This window comes from Abramis brama, assembly GCF_963993115.1.
Source record: "Abramis brama genome assembly, chromosome: 6".
Taxonomy (NCBI): Eukaryota; Metazoa; Chordata; class Actinopteri; order Cypriniformes; family Leuciscidae; genus Abramis; species Abramis brama.
Genome location: NC_139968.1, coordinates 22,112,774 through 22,129,567, shown reverse-complemented (window position 1 = coordinate 22,129,567; position 16,794 = coordinate 22,112,774). Strand labels below are relative to the sequence as shown.

The following is a 16,794-nucleotide window of genomic DNA, read 5'->3' as shown; positions in this document are numbered from 1 at the left end:
GTCTGTCACAATTACTTTCCAGTTGGGTATTGTTTCCAGTTTCAACTAAAGAGTTCTTTATACATATACATGACACCTGTTGGACAGTAAAATATATTAAAACATTTTGATATGCTAAAAAAAGTTGTTGTATCTTGGTAATTAAATCTGGGCATAACCTTGGCCAAATTACCACTGATGGTGTCAGAGTAGAGAAAAATAAGCACTTGATACTGCAAAAAGAAGCATCATACAGGCCTCCAGGGTGATACCGCACATTAACCAAGTGTCATAATATTTAATAGTAATCAGGAAGCCATACATACAGTTTTTGCTTTTAAACATAAGGAATAGCTCATTCCAAAATGGACTTTACTCATGGAAAGTTGCATTTCTTTAGAACAGTGTGAAAGTCCTAATTTGTAATATTATACTGTAAACTTGATAAGATACTGATCTTACACCATTCTTGCATTAAATAAGCCACAATAAAGACATGTAATACAAGTGATACACCAATTGTCTGGCTTAAAAATACATTATGGCAACTAAGCCACCTATATGCTATGGCTGCATTTTAGCCGGAACTGAGGAAAAACTCAACGAAAAGCATGTTAAAAAAGGTTGCTCTACACAGGACCAACATCATCTAGATAGTCGTCTGCAAAGTTGAGCATCTGCTGTAGCGCCGTGAGAAGCAGGACGTCACAGTTGAGCTCCAGCTCCTGATTGTAGCCTCCGAGTCCAATGCCTACTGAAAAGGTTCTGTTACTAAGACTATTTAAACCAGATAAGGGCACTTCCTGGGATGCCCACACTGTACAAGGCGTGACAATAGAATGCCATCAGCAGTGTCGAACGCTGCACTCAAATCTAAGTCCCCAGAGATAATATTCTATGTTGTAGTTGTTTGAAAATTATCATTGACCTTTTCATGTTATAGACTTGAAACTAAGAGTTGAAAATGAACAGCAACATAACGTGCTGTTATCGTACAGCTCAAATAACTGGAAGCGGATGACACCAGACGCCTCGCACATTTAATTGACTAATCGCATCCGTTTTTCTGTTAAAATTAAGGTGGGTAGCAGATTTTCACCCATCTTGGAGGCTTTTTGACTCTTTTGTTTAGCAAATATTAATTATATTTTTTAACTGAGTCAACTAGTCTATGAAAACAATCTGTGCTACATTTTTGTCTCAAATAAAAATGTCAAAATATCTATTAGATTAATGCCAAATACATAGTAGGCCTACAAAATAGCCAAACTTTATTAGTCCTCATACAGAGTGTAAAGTCACAATAGCCCACAAATCAAAACAAAAGTGAAGAATTATAGAACATCAGTCTTGAAGATCAAGCGTAAAAAGTACAGAGAAATTACAGTAAAAAAAAAAATGTACTCACTGTAACTTATTATTAAAAAAATAAACTTTTTCATAGCTCAATGAAATACTAGTATAAAAGTACTGAATGTTTCTGCATAAAAGCAAATGAGTGTCCAGATCACAGACCTGCAAACTCACAAAAGGTAAAAAGGGTGGCATGTTTATGAATGAAATACTTCATTCATACTTTTATACTTTTTTTTACATTTAAAAAAATAATAATACTGTGACCGCGAGAACCTGTGCTGGACTCCCCTCACCTCTGCTTTTGCCTCAACCTTTAGCCAGGACCAGCTCCATCTGCACCTCAGCCCTGATTCAATCTTACATAATATGCCAAAGCCTGTGTTTCTGTTTAAAGCAAAGACTCCAGTGCGCGTGCTGATTGGAAAATACTAGAGACATCCTCTGCCCCACATGACACCTAAGCGGCAGCTTATTACATGATATATGACCAAGGTGAAGGACAAATGCAAATACTCAATTATTGCGAAAAGTTTTAATCTACGGAAAAGTAGACAATGATTCTGATTGGCTAAAAGACACATTTCCGATTCTTGTGAGGTTTATTGTGCCTGCAATTTCACCTTGAACCCCCCACCCCCCCCCCCCTGAAATTTTTTTTATCTACACGATTCACATAAATGCATATTTTGAATAAAAACGCCAAATTTCGCCAAAAAGCAACTAGTTTGGAGGTATAGTGATCAGCTTTCCTTAAGCTATGTAAATGATTCGCAGAGCTTTCGATTTGGCCATTTTCAAATCTGGTATCAGCCACAAGAACTGAGAAAAAAACCTTATATAGGGTTGCCCTCCACAGGACGTATATCATCAAAATAGTCGTCTGCAAAGTTGAGCATCTGCTGTAGCGCCGTGAGAAGCAGGACGTCACAGTTGAGCTCCAGCTCCAGCTCCTGACTGTAGTTCTTCACCGGTAACACACAAGACACCGGCACACCTAACCGAGAGCTCACCTCCTGCACCTGCAGAGACAAAACAACATGTCAGTCACTCTGAGTCCTGTGGGAACAGTTCATGTGATCATGTGATCATGTCTCACCTTCGTCTTGATGTAGGAACTGACATAAAGGCTCTGAAGATCTTCCTCCACTAGAGGACATGCTTCATCTACTTTTGTCATCAAGACGATCTGAGCGATGCCTGAAAATGATGTGATGTGTCAATGCAACTATCAGGTTGCTCAATGTACAACCTACTTTGGATTAGTCACATGACTGGCATAAATATCAGTGTTTCCCCTAGGCATTTTTTTCAGGGAGGGTGGTAGATTCCCCGAAAATAGTGTCTAAAATAGTAACGGATACGTAACGGAACGGATTAATTAAAAATTAATCTAATTAATTGAAATCTTCAAACTTTTATTGTAAACTTTTATGTTCACACAGAACATGTAGGATTCATATTTAAATAGTCTTTTTGCGGTTTAATATTCACACACTAGTCTAAAACGCGATTAGGTTTCAAGTGTACTGAACTGGTATATAGCGAAAATCATAGCCGCTAAAGTTACTACATGTAGCTCGCATGTCCATTATTTATTTTTATTTATTTATTTATTGTAATTCTTTCATGGGGGTCGTTTTGAGCACAATGGTAGGGGAAACACTGAATTTGTTCACTTACCCAGTGAGTTCACTTTTTTGCGTATGGCAGCAAGTTTTTCCTCTAGTTTGCTGGACATGAGGGATATTTTGGTGGCGTCGATCACATACACCACACAGTGGATCTTCTCCTGTAGAGATGCAGGTCTGGAGGCCTTTTGCTCATCCGGTTGAAATGGTGCCATGGGGTTGAACTGAATTGAATTGAATGGAAATGAAATATCAATTTCACTCATAAATATACATTTCCAAGCCCAGAAACATGAAACTATTCACTTACTTTATAGCGGTCTGGTACGTGACCTTGAAGAATGCTGCTGATGTCATCAATATCCAGTCCTGCACCTGATTGCTCCTCGAGTCCCATGGTGTCACACAACACAAATGGCAATGGCTTTCCTTCACGACCGTCATTCACTGGGTATGTGCGAAACTACCAACAAACAGAAATCATTATTCGTTGTGGAACAATTGTTGTTTTATGTCACAAGCCAAGGCAGGTCCTGAAGTCCTGTTGAATCTGTACCTGTACGGTCAGACTAGTGCCTGCAGATCCTGACATGGCTTTATTGGTCACATGACCAGTGAAGATTGAGTTGATGGAGTTGAAGAAACTGGATTTTCCAGCACCTACAGGACCGATCATTAGGATTCGAACGCGGCTGATAGACGTCATCAGGGGTTTATGATTCCTGATCAATCCCATGAGCTCGTCTCTTCGTCTACAACAGATCGGTTTTATTATTTCATTTTTCCATAGGAAATTAGCAAAATAGAGATTAAGAAGAAACATACTCAGTTGTCCACATAATATGCCTCCATGGTTTCTCCTCAATGCTGACTTGAGGCTCTGGGAATTGTTGAATAAAGATATAATTTTTTATTGTAGTAATGTTAAAAGACAACAAATAAGTTAATTATATTAAAGAGACAACATTTGTATTTGTACTTGATTTTGTGTGTAGAATAGGCCTATAGGTTGGTAATAAAGCTGATGATTGACTTACCCTGTTCCACTTTATACACTTCACATTCACTTAGTTGAGAGTCATTCCCATACATTGATGAGGTATTAATGTTGAATGCACTCCCTCCTTGATGATGCACAGCTGGTTGGTTGTTGTAGCAAAAGTACAACTGTTGGCCAAAATTGGGCGATTTAGCATCATCGTAACGTGCATTATATCCACTGTTAACTTTGATGTAGCTACAGGTTCCACCTTGAAAGCTGAATAGGAAAGCTTCCTCATCTGTAATTTCCCGTCCACTTTGAGTATAATCTACACTAGTGTATCCACCAAAGATGTAGCCTGATCTGTTATAGGCTACAAGTAAAGTTGGACCCTGATGGTCACATCGCTGATGGAAGGCAGAAGCATTATATCCATTAACAGAAGCTTTGTAGAGAAGAGTCAGTTCAACATTCCCTAGTGAAGCACAGAGCTGTTCTTTTCGCTCTTCGGGTAAATTAGAAGTGAGGGGATCTGTGCAGACTTTTCTAACTTTGGCTTTTTGCATCTGTGACAAAAGAACATATCAATTACAAAAAACAAAAAAAAAATCTCCACACAATCTTTATAACGCAGTCTTTGGCCTTCAAAGAGAAAGTTCCATTTGTGTATCAATACTGATAACAGGAATGAACGTACAGGCTAATCTTACATACTGGAACTTACGTTTCGTAGAGAACACTCGCTCTTTGCTAGAAACTTCGAAATGCTGCTTCTTTTGTGGACTTTGACCGCTCTAACTGCACTGATATTTGCACTGGCGTGTTTCTGAGGGTGATATTAATGTTATATAAAACGTCTCTATGAAAGCATTCATCTCATGGAGATTTTTTTTTTTTTTACAATAGTGACGTTGACACTGAACCTCAAAGGATTTAAAGGTGCAGTACACATAAAGAAAGGAATAGTAGAGGAGAACAGGTATGGTTGTAACACTTTGCGCTTTACCGTGATCAATTTAATAATCAACGTATTTCTGTAATCTGATAATTATATTTAAGAAAAATGTCCTAATTAAATTTCAATGAATCTTGTTAGCATAGCAAAGGAAAATACTAACAGAGCATCATACATGCCTTTGGTAAAAAGACAGTAACACAATCATTCATTAACACTCAGGAAATGTAAAACCATTACAGCCCCAAAAGAAAAATCTCCAATAGCAGCGATTTATTAGGAAGGTGTTCTCCACGTGACAAACATCATCCAGATCAGTCATCTGCAAAGTTGAGCGATGAGAAGCAGGACATCACTGTTAAAAGTGAAAGTGACATGTGAATGCAAAGTATGGTAACCCATACTCAGAATTTGTCCTCTGCATTTAACCCATCCAAGTTACGAGTAGTTAACACACACACACTGCAAACCATGACAGGACACACACAGAGGCACCCGGCGAGCGTTTGGGGGTTAGGTGCCTTGCTCATGGGCACCTCAGTCATTTGAACCCATAACCTTTGGGTTACCATCTGACTCTCCGGCTCCAGCTCCTGACTGTAGTTCTTCACCGGTAACACACAAGACACCGGCACACCTAGCCGAGAGCTCACCTTCTGCACCTGCAGAGACAAAACAACATCTCAATCATCTCAGTCTCATCATGCAAACGCAGCCGTCCTTTTTCGCTGGAGGAAAACAACTGTGGTGTGATGAGGAGTGAACGCAGCAAAAACTTTTTGCAGTGGATGAGAAAAAAGAAAAAGAAAAAAAACCTCCATCTGTAACCCAAGACGCATATACACCTAGTGATACATAGCAAGTACTGCAGAGATAAATATTTACTACATTTGTCAATGTAATTTTTTTCCAGCTTATTGCGTTCTGTGATTGGGTTTCTGTAAAGTGTAAAAATTAAAAGTCTGATTTAGCATGTAGGTAAATTAGCAACGTCATGACCTATTTATACATTCGGTTGTGTTCCAAAGCATGTATTTTGTTGAAAAAATATATAGCCTATATATATATTGAAATTTTAAAATGTTTCACTAATATATATTTTTCATACATGGACATGATAAAGTCTTTGAAATGTGTATTATTCATTTTTATTTTGCACAGGTGTAAAATACATTTTCAAGCTTAAATCACAAAATAAAGAAAGATCCATTTATATGTTTTTTACATATATTATTTATATTATTCAGTTTTAGCATATTGAATTCTCCATTTTTTTTTTTTTTTCTGGCAATTTGTAGTCAAGTAGGCCTACCTTATTTGCATTTTCTTTAATGCATTTTCTATGACAAAAAAAAAAAAAAAAAAAACTAAAACAGGCAAACAGAACAGAATAACAATCTTCTAACTTAAGATCAAGAAGTATCTATCCCGATCTATGACACACAGCACTTTATTTGGGTTTGTCCTCCACGGGACCAACATCATCCAGATAGTCGTCTGCAAAGTTGAGCATCTGCTGTAGCGCCGTGAGAAGCAGGACGTCACAGTTGAGCTCCAGCTCCAGCTCCTGACTGTAGTTCTTCACCGGTAACACACAAGACACCGGCACACCTAACCAAGAGCTCACCTCCTGCACCTGCAGAGACAAAACAACATGTCAGTCACTCTGAGTCCTGTGGGAACAGCTCATGTGATCATGTGATCATGTCTCACCTTCGTCTTGATGTAGGAACTGGCATAAAGGCTTTGAAGATCTAGAGGACATGCTTCATCTACTTTTGTCATCAAGATGATCTGGGGAATTAATATACGTCACATGCAGGTAGTTCAATGTACAACTTACTTTGGATTAGTCACGTGATTGGCATTAATACGTTCACTTACCCAGCGAGTTTACTTTTCTGCGTATGGCAGCAAGTTTTTCCTCTAGTTTGCTGGACATGAGGGATATTTTGGTGGCGTCGATCACATACACCACACAGTGGATCTTCTCCTGTAGAGATGCAGGTCTGGAGGCCTTTTGCTCATCCAGTTGAAATGGTGCCATGGGGTTGAACTGAATTGAAAGTAATGGAAATGAAAGATCAATTTTACTAATAAATATACATTTCCAAGCCCAGAAACATGAAACTATTCACTTACTTTATAGCGGTCTGGTACGTGACCTTGAAGAATGCTGCTGATGTCATCAATATCCAGTCCTGCACCTGATTGCTCCTCGAGTCCCATGGTGTCACACAACACAAATGGCAATGGCTTTCCTTCACGACCGTCTTTCACTGGGTATGTGCGAAACTACCAACCAAGAAGGGAAACACATCAAGATCTGAAGTCATCAAGAGCTGTTCCTCGACCTGAAGAGAGACTTCTGTAGGAAACACGATGAATCCTGTTGAATCTGTACCTGTGTGGTGAGACTAGTGCCTGCAGATCCTGACATGGCTTTGCTGGTCATGCGGCCCATGAAGACGGAGTTGATGGAGTTGAAGAAACTGGATTTTCCAGCACCGACAGGACCGATCATTAGGATTCTGACCCGACTCATAGACGGCATCATGGGTTTATAATTCCTGATCGATTCCATGAGTTTGTCTCTTTGTCTACAAAACAAATCACACATTTTATTTAATCAAAATGACATTTTATTTTATTAATGAATGATTTCAGCAACAGAAAAACATACTCAGCTGTCCACAGAACATTCCTCCATGGTTTCTCCTTGACACTGACCTGAGGCTCTGACAGAGTTCTTCCTGTTGGAGTAAAGTAAACAATTTATATTAAATTAGTAATTATTGAAAGACACTGGATTTTATAACATTATTTTACTGTACATAACTATATTTATTCTGATAGTTGACTTACTCTGATCCACTTTGTACACTTCACATTCAATTAGTTGAGTGTCATTCCCATACAGTGTGGCAGGACTACTGTACAATCAAACGCATTAACCCTCACTGGATAAAATACACCCCCTCCTTGATGATACACAACTGGTTGGTCTTTGTAGCAGAAGTACAACTGTTGGCCAAAGCTGGGCCCTTTAGCATCATCAAGACGTGCATACTGTCCACTGTTAACTTTGATGCAGAGAGGGGCTCCACCTCGAAAACTGAACAGGAAAGCTTTCTCATCTGTAATTTGCCGTCCACTTTGAGTATAATCTACACTAGTGTATCCACCAAAGATGTAGCCTGGACTGTTATAGGCTACAAGTAAAGTTGGACCCTGACGGTCACATCGCTGATGGAAGGCAGAAGCATTATATCCATGAACAGAAGCTTTGTAGAGAAGAATCAGTTCAACATTCCCCAGCAAACCACAGAACTGCTTTCTTTGCTCTTCTGGTAAACTAGACGTGAGTGGAGCGTTGCGAGTAAAGGGCACCCCGAAACTGAACGGCAACGTATCCATCTAAAAAGAAAAAGGATATATGATTTGAGTTCTTTGTAATAGGAACACATAGACACAAGCAGTCAGATGATTTGTGTTGTGAAAGCCCTATATGAACTAACCAAAACTGATTAGCTAGAATCAAAACTGAAACCTAAGCAAAATATGATCATATAAAATACAGTCTTTTATAAATATTGAGTATTTGTTCACTTTATTTATTGCTTTTATAACATTCATAGCAACTAGGCTATGTATCTTACCTTTTTCAGACCCCTTTCTCTCTGAAGAAATATTGATATATACCTTTTTGTAGTAGGCCATCTTATATCCACAGGCGAACGGGGAACGTCAAGCTCCCCTCTTCCCTCTTATCAAACGACACAGCCCTCTAATAGGCCTAGTTTATGATGAGTTAAATGCCTGGGTAAAAAGATAAGACTTTAACTTAGGTTTAAACTCGAGTACGGAGGATAGGGATCTCAGCAACTGAAACACATGGTCACCTCTCGACTTCAAACTTGATCTTGGATAGGACAGAGTATTATTGTTTTTGGACAGCAAGCATCTGACTGAAGTATTCAAGTTGAAAGGTTTGGACAAAAAAGAAGGTGCCAGACTATTTAGAGATAAAAAAAACAGCAATATTTTAAATTCAACTCTATAATGCACTGACAACCAATTAAGAGTCATTAAAATTGGAGTGATACATTCTGATTTATGAAGCCCAGTTAAAAATCTGGCTGCAGCATTTTGAACTATTTGAAGCTGTGACATTGGGACATTCCAACATATAAGGAGGAATCACAATAATCCAAACGTGCAGAATTATTAGGCACGTTGATTTTCTGATCGTATTTTTTTTTTCAGGCACATTTTACCAATTCCAAACCACATTAATCTTAATAATTACTATTCATTTTGATCATTTATAAGTGATATATACTTGTTCATGAAGGCTAGAAATGAAAAATGCCGTGCAGAATTATTAGGCACGTTTTCTTTTACAGATAAAATAAGCCAAAAAAGAGGATTTAACTAAAACTGAAAAGTCAAAAATTAGCAAGAGAAGGATGGGCACATGAGAAGGATGGGCATTTAATTTATTATTTCTAGTATTATTAAGTATTATTTCTAGTAATACTAATGCAATACTAGAAATTGCAGTTAAGGCATGACCATTGGACAGTTAAATGCTCATTGGGTCAGCAGGGTCAGACAGATACAGGTGGAGAAGAAAAGACACATGTTAACTGCAAAAGAATTGGGAATTCGCCTTTGGCTAAGCCCCGCCCCCCTTAGTTACTGTTGCTACGTCCGACAAACAAATGGTCAAACAGCTGGGCTCTGTTTTGGTATCAACATGGCTTATGCTGTGACAGCTCTTCCTGCTGAAATTTCATCAAACTTTTATAAAGCAGCAAATAAAGTGTCCGATAGAAGTAGGCAAAAGGGGCTGCAATATGCGTTCGAAGGCTATATTCAAGACGTACAGGTGAAACGCAAGGAACAACAAGGCATCCAAATAGAGGCAAAAGCATACCGGTCACAGTCAAAAAATGAACCACCGCATATCCTACTAATCGAGACGGAGGCTGGGACTAACAATATCAAGGAGCAACACTGTTCATGCAAAGCTGGGTAGGTCTCTATTCACTTCTATAATCGTTATTACAAAGCAAACGGACTATGCGAGTATAACGTTGTATTTATTAGCAGCGATGTGCTCTCGTATCAACAACCGGTATTGCTAGGTAACGTTAAAGGGATACTCCACTTTAAAATGAAAATTCTGTCATCATTTAATCACCCTCATGTTCTTTCAAAACTGTATGAATTTCTTTCTTCTGCTGAACAGAAAGGAAGATATTTAGAAGAATATCAGTAACCAGAGAGTTTCTGGTCTCATTGACTTCCATAGTATATATTTTTTCCTACTATTGAAGTTAATGAGACCAGAAACTCTCTGGTTACTGATATTCTTCTAAATATCTTCCTTTCTGTTCAGCAGAAGAAAGAAATTCATGATGACAGAATTTTAATTTTAAAGTGGAGTATCCCATTAATGTTAGCTGACAAGGTGATGTTTTGGTTAGCTCCACAGGGTTTTGCGCGCACATCATCGGGCTTATCCACACCCTGGATCTCTGCAAAGCACAAAATATAAACACGGTGCATGTCCAGTCCTCCACAAGCTTACCCCAACAATGGCATAAGCCAAGAGGTGCCAAAGTAGCACCACAGCCTGTGACAGCAGTCGTTGTGGCCAGGGCCAAGACGGAACGAAAACGGAGACCCATCTTCTGCCAATACAGCAATGACAGGTGAGTCACAACTATGTTGATTTTTAACACCATGTAGGCTGGCTATCCCATTGTGTCCTTCCACCATAATAACCAACTTATTTTTATGTAGCCTTTGTGTTTGAGAGCACATGACATAAGCAGAAATGTATTTTGTATTTCAGATCACTTGACATTTAGAAATGTATGACTTTTCCATGTCACAGGGCCACCTCTGAGGTAACAGATCAGGATTTGTTGTTATTGAGAGAGCTGACAGGGACACCTATGAGCTACATAGCAAGCAAACCCCCGATAGATGTTGTAATAGGTCAGGAGAAGTACCCTCTTGGAAGTGGCTTGAGCTACCAGGTAAAGCAAATGTAAAACTGATAAAGATAATGACTCATTTCTTACCATTTGCAGGGAGACATTTTATTACAGTCACATAGCCAACATAAATTTGATTTCATTCACAATAACAACACAGTAACTGATTTATCAACCATGTCAGTTAAAACATAAAAACATTCAAATTCAGGAGCTTATCTTAGCTGTGTGTACAGACAGATCATTGAGCTGGATCCTATGCTTTTATAATGTTCGGCTGGAAATTGGACAGCATACAGACCACAAACCATACCTGATTTATGTTTCCAAGCCTGACATTAGGGATCCTTCCAGAAACCATTTTAAATTTCTTCACTTTGGCTATGGCTCTTTCTACATGTACTCTGTGTTTGGCTATTTTCTTTGTCATCTCAACGTCTGTAGCTGGCATCTGACTATTTGATTTGGCAAAGGGGGGAATGTTCAAATTAAGCCCAAGCTCCTTTACATCCTTCTCAATAAGAAAACCCTTATCCACCATGAGCCCATCACCTGCCTTAAGGTAGCCACACTGAAGCAGACCTTTCAGTAAATCTTTGATTCCACATTGTCTAAATATCTCTTGGTCTGAGATTGATCCTGTGTAAAGTGTGGATACAAAGATAATGGCGCCACGAGGATCACAGGCAATAAGGCATTTAAGTGTGTTGGCAGATTTGTAGTTTGAGTAAGTCTGACTTTGAAGTAACAGTGATGTTGGTTTTTCTATCTTAATCTCTGTACCATCAAGAATTGCAAAGGTTGTTGGGAACTCTGCTCTGTAGTTGTCAGGCATGTTTTCTGTTATGCTGTCCCTGTGTGGCCAAATAGACATGTTGCCTAGTCTACCATACATGAAATCAATCCATGAATTGAATAAAGTACTAACAGTTCGTTCTGGAACTTGAAATTTGAAGGCCAGCTCTTTCAGATCAAAGTTTTGCCTCAGCTTCATAAGCACGAGTAGAAACTGTTGTCGTAAAGGCATGAGGTTGATCTGCTGATCTACTCTGTGGTATGTCACAGGGCTAAGTGTTTGTGTATCTGTTGCAGTGCTGGGTATCCTGAAAAATGCACACAGCTTGTTGAACTCATCATAACTAAAACCTGTGCAGTACTTAAAGTACTCAGGCACACTGCAGTTAGATATAGTCTCTGGTGTGAGTTGGTAATGAGCTTGAGTGGGTGTGGTGTGGGTGAGTGGGTGAGATGCTTGATAAGTTTTAATCTCTTCCCTCAGCAAGGCATTTTCTTTTTCTTTATCGGCAAGTTGCCTCTTTAATCGATTTACTTCCTCTTCCTCTTGGTCCTCTGTGTGATCCTGGTGTGGATCCTCTGTGTGAATCTGGTCTGCTGTGTGAATCTGGTTTTCTGTGTAAAAAACATAACAATGAAATTATTTAAATGAGGCCTAGTTAAAAATAAATAAATAAATAAATAAATAAAAACAGGAAACAATGTAAATAATAAATGTATTTCTCTCTCTCCCCTCCCCCCTTCATTGCATACAGCTCCCACTATTGGACAACACTTCACAAGCATCCTCCCAATCAAACTCCACTGACTTCCCAGCATTCCCTTTGCCACCACAGCCAGGCTCTTTCTGTACTGTCCTTAATGAAGTGCAGATGGAAAGGTTCAGTACCATGGTAGTCTCAAAACCTGAGGCAGAGGCACTTGAGAAAAAAACCAGACAGCAGAGTAGCAACAATATCTGGCATCATGTCCGCTCTATTCGCCTAACCTCATCCTCCTTCAAGAGAATATTTTCTAGAAGAGCCGACTTTGAACAACTTGCCACCATCATGCAGAGGAAGAAGAAGAACATTATGACAAAAGCCATGAAGAGGGGCCTGGAGCTTGAGCCAGCCGCTGCAGCACAGTATGCTGCCATCACTGGTAATGAAGTTCAAGTGTGTGGGTTTGTCATCAACCCTAACACCCCCTATTTGGGTACATCCCCTGACAGAAGGGTTAAGAGTGGTGAGAATGAGACCTATGGACTTCTAGAAATTAAATGTCCAATGAAAATCAGTTACACCGATTGCCAGTACCTTAAACAGGTTAGTGATGACACCTACAGGCTCAATCGTACACACGAATATTACTTCCAAATCATGGGACAATTGGGGATAACTGGGATGCCATGGTGTGACCTTTTTGTGTTATGTGAAAGTGACTATCACCTGGAGCGAATTTGGTTTGATCCTGAGATGTGGAGGAAAATAAAAGATAAACTTGACTGGTACTTTTTTGAATACTTTCTCCCTACAATGTGCAGTGAGAGTCCACAACAGTCACATGAACTGTAGCCTACCTGTTTCAATGACCATGGACAACTCCTCTGATGTGGTATCCTGCACTGATGAGCCTGATACTGTGGAAATGCCTCTGTAAATACATATGTGAAATCGATTAAAGTGTTTGAAATTATTCTGATACTGTGTTGTGGCTGTAATATTCTTTCTGCAATTTAATTATTATATTATAACTCTTACCTTTTAGTCGGCAGTCTTCGACCTTTGACTGCACTTCCTTCAACATGAATAGCAGGGACTGGATTTGGGAATTCGGGATTTGGTTCCCCATTGACAAAATGCTGAAATAGTAGGGGTGTAACAATATATCGTGTCACAATATAGGGCAATACAAAAATGCAACAATATGTATCCTGAATAGTTCACTCAAAATAAAAATTACTATGTGAGGAAAAAGTTAAGGTTTTCAGAGTTTTAGTGTCAGTACTACATTCAAATATTATAGATAATGTTGAATATAATGTGTAATAATGCAATAGGGGAATATCTGTGTAAAAAAGTGGCCTACACCATTTTTAATGTATCTAGTCAGTGACAGAGAAAAAGCTTCAGAATCGTGAATAGCCTGTTTATTCTGGTGTCTCTATTGTCCTGTGCTTTGGGTTTCAGCTCCAAGTCCAAGAATATTTTATTTATACACACAATGTAATATCAAATTTATCAGTTTAATAAACTTATTAATTAAATTTAATAAACAATACATTTTTTGTTAACCTTTTACCATATGCCTTGGAGTATCGCAATAATATCGTATCGTGAGTTCAGTATTGTGATATGTATCGAATCGTGACATGAGGGTATCGTTACACCCCTATGAAATAGTAGTATAAAATATTGTTGGACTGTGCCAACACGGTGGCGCTAACGTTAGTCACCTTCAAAACTACCACAACAGCGTCTGTAACATTAACGTTAGGTGTTTGTATCTTGAATAACAAAGTTAGATAACATCCAGCCGCTATTCAAAACACACAATCCTGATTTACGTGATAACTAAACTATAGCTAAGCTTGCTTGCTAGCACCTTGATTCTTCATTAATTAGGGTAGAGAACCAAAATCATAACCTAAAAACAGCATAAAACTGTCTAACTATACTTCACAGTAAGGTTAAAAGCAAAATTTACCTTAGAGCACACAAAAGTGTGCTTGTTGATCCTTGAGGGGTTTAGCTGACTGTGAGGACGTCCACACAGTTTAATCCAAAGACGGCACTTGTCAGGATTTGACTTCGGTTTTGGGAAGGGGAAAAAACGGACACCCCCCTCCAACCTCTCTGGAAAACGCGTATCAGTGTTACAGATGCCCCAGGCACAACGTTTAACCATATTTTTGATACAACTATGACTGTAATAGCCTGCCGAAACCAAAAATATGAGACGCCTGCGTTAAAGTCAATGGAGCGCTGTGAAAAAGTGTCGGACCTCTGTCGGAGCTCGTTCTTGGCTGCGCTGTGATTGGTCAATCTACATTCTAGGGCGGGGCTTAGCCAAAGGCGAATTAAGTGTGACTGTGAAACCATCAGGAACCCTTTAGTCTCCGCGCCACCATTTTCCAGAACTGCAACCTACCTGGAGTCTCCAGAGGAGCAAGTTGTCAGGATCTCAGAGACTTAGGTTAGGTAAAGAATCCTAAAAATGTACCCCCTCTTAATAAGAATCACAAGCTGAAGTGTAGTAAAATAAATTTTTTATAGGCTTTAGACAGACAGATTGAGAGTGACTCTTGAAGGACCAGCACCACATCCTCTTGTTTGAAGAGTCCATCTTCTAGAATCTGACAGTCAGTAAGTTTTGGGAGTTCATTTTTAGTCCATCTCTGCAAAACGGACTTCAGGGTAGGAGATGGACTAAAAATAAACTAAAAATGAACTCCAAAAACTCATTTTCGGTTTGATGTAGGAATTCAAATTTCCAGAGTTAAAATATATTCTGGGGGCACCCTCCCCCATAAGAACTTTTTTTGTGATTTTAACATGATGTAAACAAAGCATTCAGATGCACTCTGACAGTGTTCGGCGAAATAGGTCATTTGCGGGGGAATTTTTACTTTAAAAATTACAGACATGGCCGATTCGCACGGGATTAAGATGACAGACAACCTCCGCAATTATTACAAATGACTAGAGGTCACCAATACTTATCCCGTGCGAGACTCCAGCGCGCGTGCAGATTGGAAAATACTAGAGACATCTGCCCCATTACACCCACATTCGGTTGTGGTTATATGAAGTCAGTTTTATGGCTGAAAATCCCTAAATGAAATGGCAGTGTTGTTTTGGCAGCTTAAGTTACATATGACCAAGGTGTCGGTCATATCCAAATACCCAATTGTTGTTGTGACTTTGAAATATACAACTAAAGAAAAAATGCTTAACTACTTTTACATATCTAAATTGAATACATAGCAAACAACTCGGATCATGTTAAAGGGTAACTGTCACCAAAACTGAACCTAGGCTCTTTTTGTTAATCCGAGTCAAACTTTCGTGTAAAAGCATAATTAGAATGGAAACACCACTTTTAAGATTGACTGTATTTTCGTTTTCAGTCAAATTGCCTTTTGAACTTGGGGAACTTCTATGATAGCATCAAAATCTCAATTTTTAAAACTCTAAGAAGGCTCGATACAACATACAACTGTGCTCGAAGTATCACCAGGGGCTACACATAAACTTGAGCATTTACTACATTTGTGTAGGCTTCACAACGTTTACTAAAAATAAAGGTTTTGTACGACTCATTTTATCAGTTGTTTCCGGTGGCTGGAATTTTGTCAGTCAAAAGTAGGCTACTCGATCTCCGAATGCAACGTAATGAACCAAACAAAAAACTGATCAATCTGCTTGTTATCATAGCCTACCTGTCAACACTCCCGTTTTCCCCGGGAGTCTCCCGTATTTCACACCCATCTCCCGTCCCCCTCTCGTTTTGTAATTTCTCCCGTGAAACTCCCGTAATTTGTATGCCCAAACGTCGTTATATGAATAATCACATCAATATATTATTTATTCCAAGGTTACCCAGTTGCCAGATATTGTATGAAACCCATCCTACTCGCGCAATTAACACATCATACAGATTTCAACCCATTTGTGAGCTCAACCTGGCAACCTACAACTAAGTAGCGCTGTTGACGTGCGCAGATCGACGCGGGAAGTTGGAATAAAGCGTCACTGGTAGAAATGGGAAGAGAAGTAGCCTATATAAGTATAAATATTTAACGCAATTAACGCAGCATCCGTTTCTTCTGTCATCCTTTGGCTGGTGTTGATGCGCTCTTATTCTTGCAAATGCTTTTAAACCATTCAAGCAAAGACTGAGCGCCAGCATTGAGTTCTCTTTCGGCTTGAAGTTGACCGAACACTAACACACGCAATTATGCCAAAATATCCGTTTTGTCGAGTATCCTCCTCATAAGAGCAGACTGAGCTCAGATCTGTGCTCTAATTATTATAAAATATATTAAAAACATTAGTTTTTTTTAATGGCGATTCATCTTGAGTAATCACAGAAAAAAATGTGTGATAA

General features: G+C 39.0%; 3 protein-coding genes and 1 pseudogene across 4 annotated transcripts; 1 reads left to right on the top strand and 3 right to left on the bottom strand.

Annotated features, from left to right (window-relative positions):
• Positions 1-1,224: 1,224 nt before the first annotated feature.
• On the bottom strand, positions 1,225-4,852 carry LOC311084548 (interferon-induced protein 44-like). The gene is made up of 8 exons (XM_084116665.1): positions 4,670-4,852; positions 4,001-4,511; positions 3,789-3,843; positions 3,520-3,715; positions 3,274-3,426; positions 3,016-3,187; positions 2,432-2,532; positions 1,225-2,354 (listed from the first exon to the last, which is right to left on the bottom strand). Exons 2-8 carry the CDS (start codon positions 4,509-4,511, stop codon positions 2,169-2,171), a joined length of 1,374 nt encoding a protein of 457 aa, XP_083972791.1. The 5' UTR covers positions 4,670-4,852; the 3' UTR covers positions 1,225-2,168.
• Positions 4,853-6,338: 1,486 nt separating this feature from the next.
• On the bottom strand, positions 6,339-8,620 carry LOC311085871 (interferon-induced protein 44-like; annotated as a pseudogene). The gene is made up of 8 exons (XR_014609598.1): positions 8,603-8,620; positions 7,766-8,317; positions 7,584-7,653; positions 7,305-7,500; positions 7,043-7,195; positions 6,781-6,956; positions 6,614-6,701; positions 6,339-6,536 (listed from the first exon to the last, which is right to left on the bottom strand). The product of XR_014609598.1 is annotated as an interferon-induced protein 44-like (transcript).
• Positions 8,621-9,599: 979 nt separating this feature from the next.
• LOC311084546 (uncharacterized protein) lies at positions 9,600-13,377 on the top strand. Its single transcript, XM_084116663.1, has 4 exons — positions 9,600-9,937; positions 10,393-10,620; positions 10,806-10,950; positions 12,459-13,377. Exons 1-4 carry the CDS (start codon positions 9,660-9,662, stop codon positions 13,257-13,259), a joined length of 1,452 nt encoding a protein of 483 aa, XP_083972789.1. The 5' UTR covers positions 9,600-9,659; the 3' UTR covers positions 13,260-13,377.
• LOC311084545 (uncharacterized protein) lies at positions 10,988-14,735 on the bottom strand. Its single transcript, XM_084116662.1, has 4 exons — positions 14,392-14,735; positions 13,446-13,546; positions 13,265-13,338; positions 10,988-12,318 (listed from the first exon to the last, which is right to left on the bottom strand). Exons 1-4 carry the CDS (start codon positions 14,590-14,592, stop codon positions 11,165-11,167), a joined length of 1,530 nt encoding a protein of 509 aa, XP_083972788.1. The 5' UTR covers positions 14,593-14,735; the 3' UTR covers positions 10,988-11,164.
• Between the last annotated feature and the right edge of the window lie 2,059 nt (positions 14,736-16,794).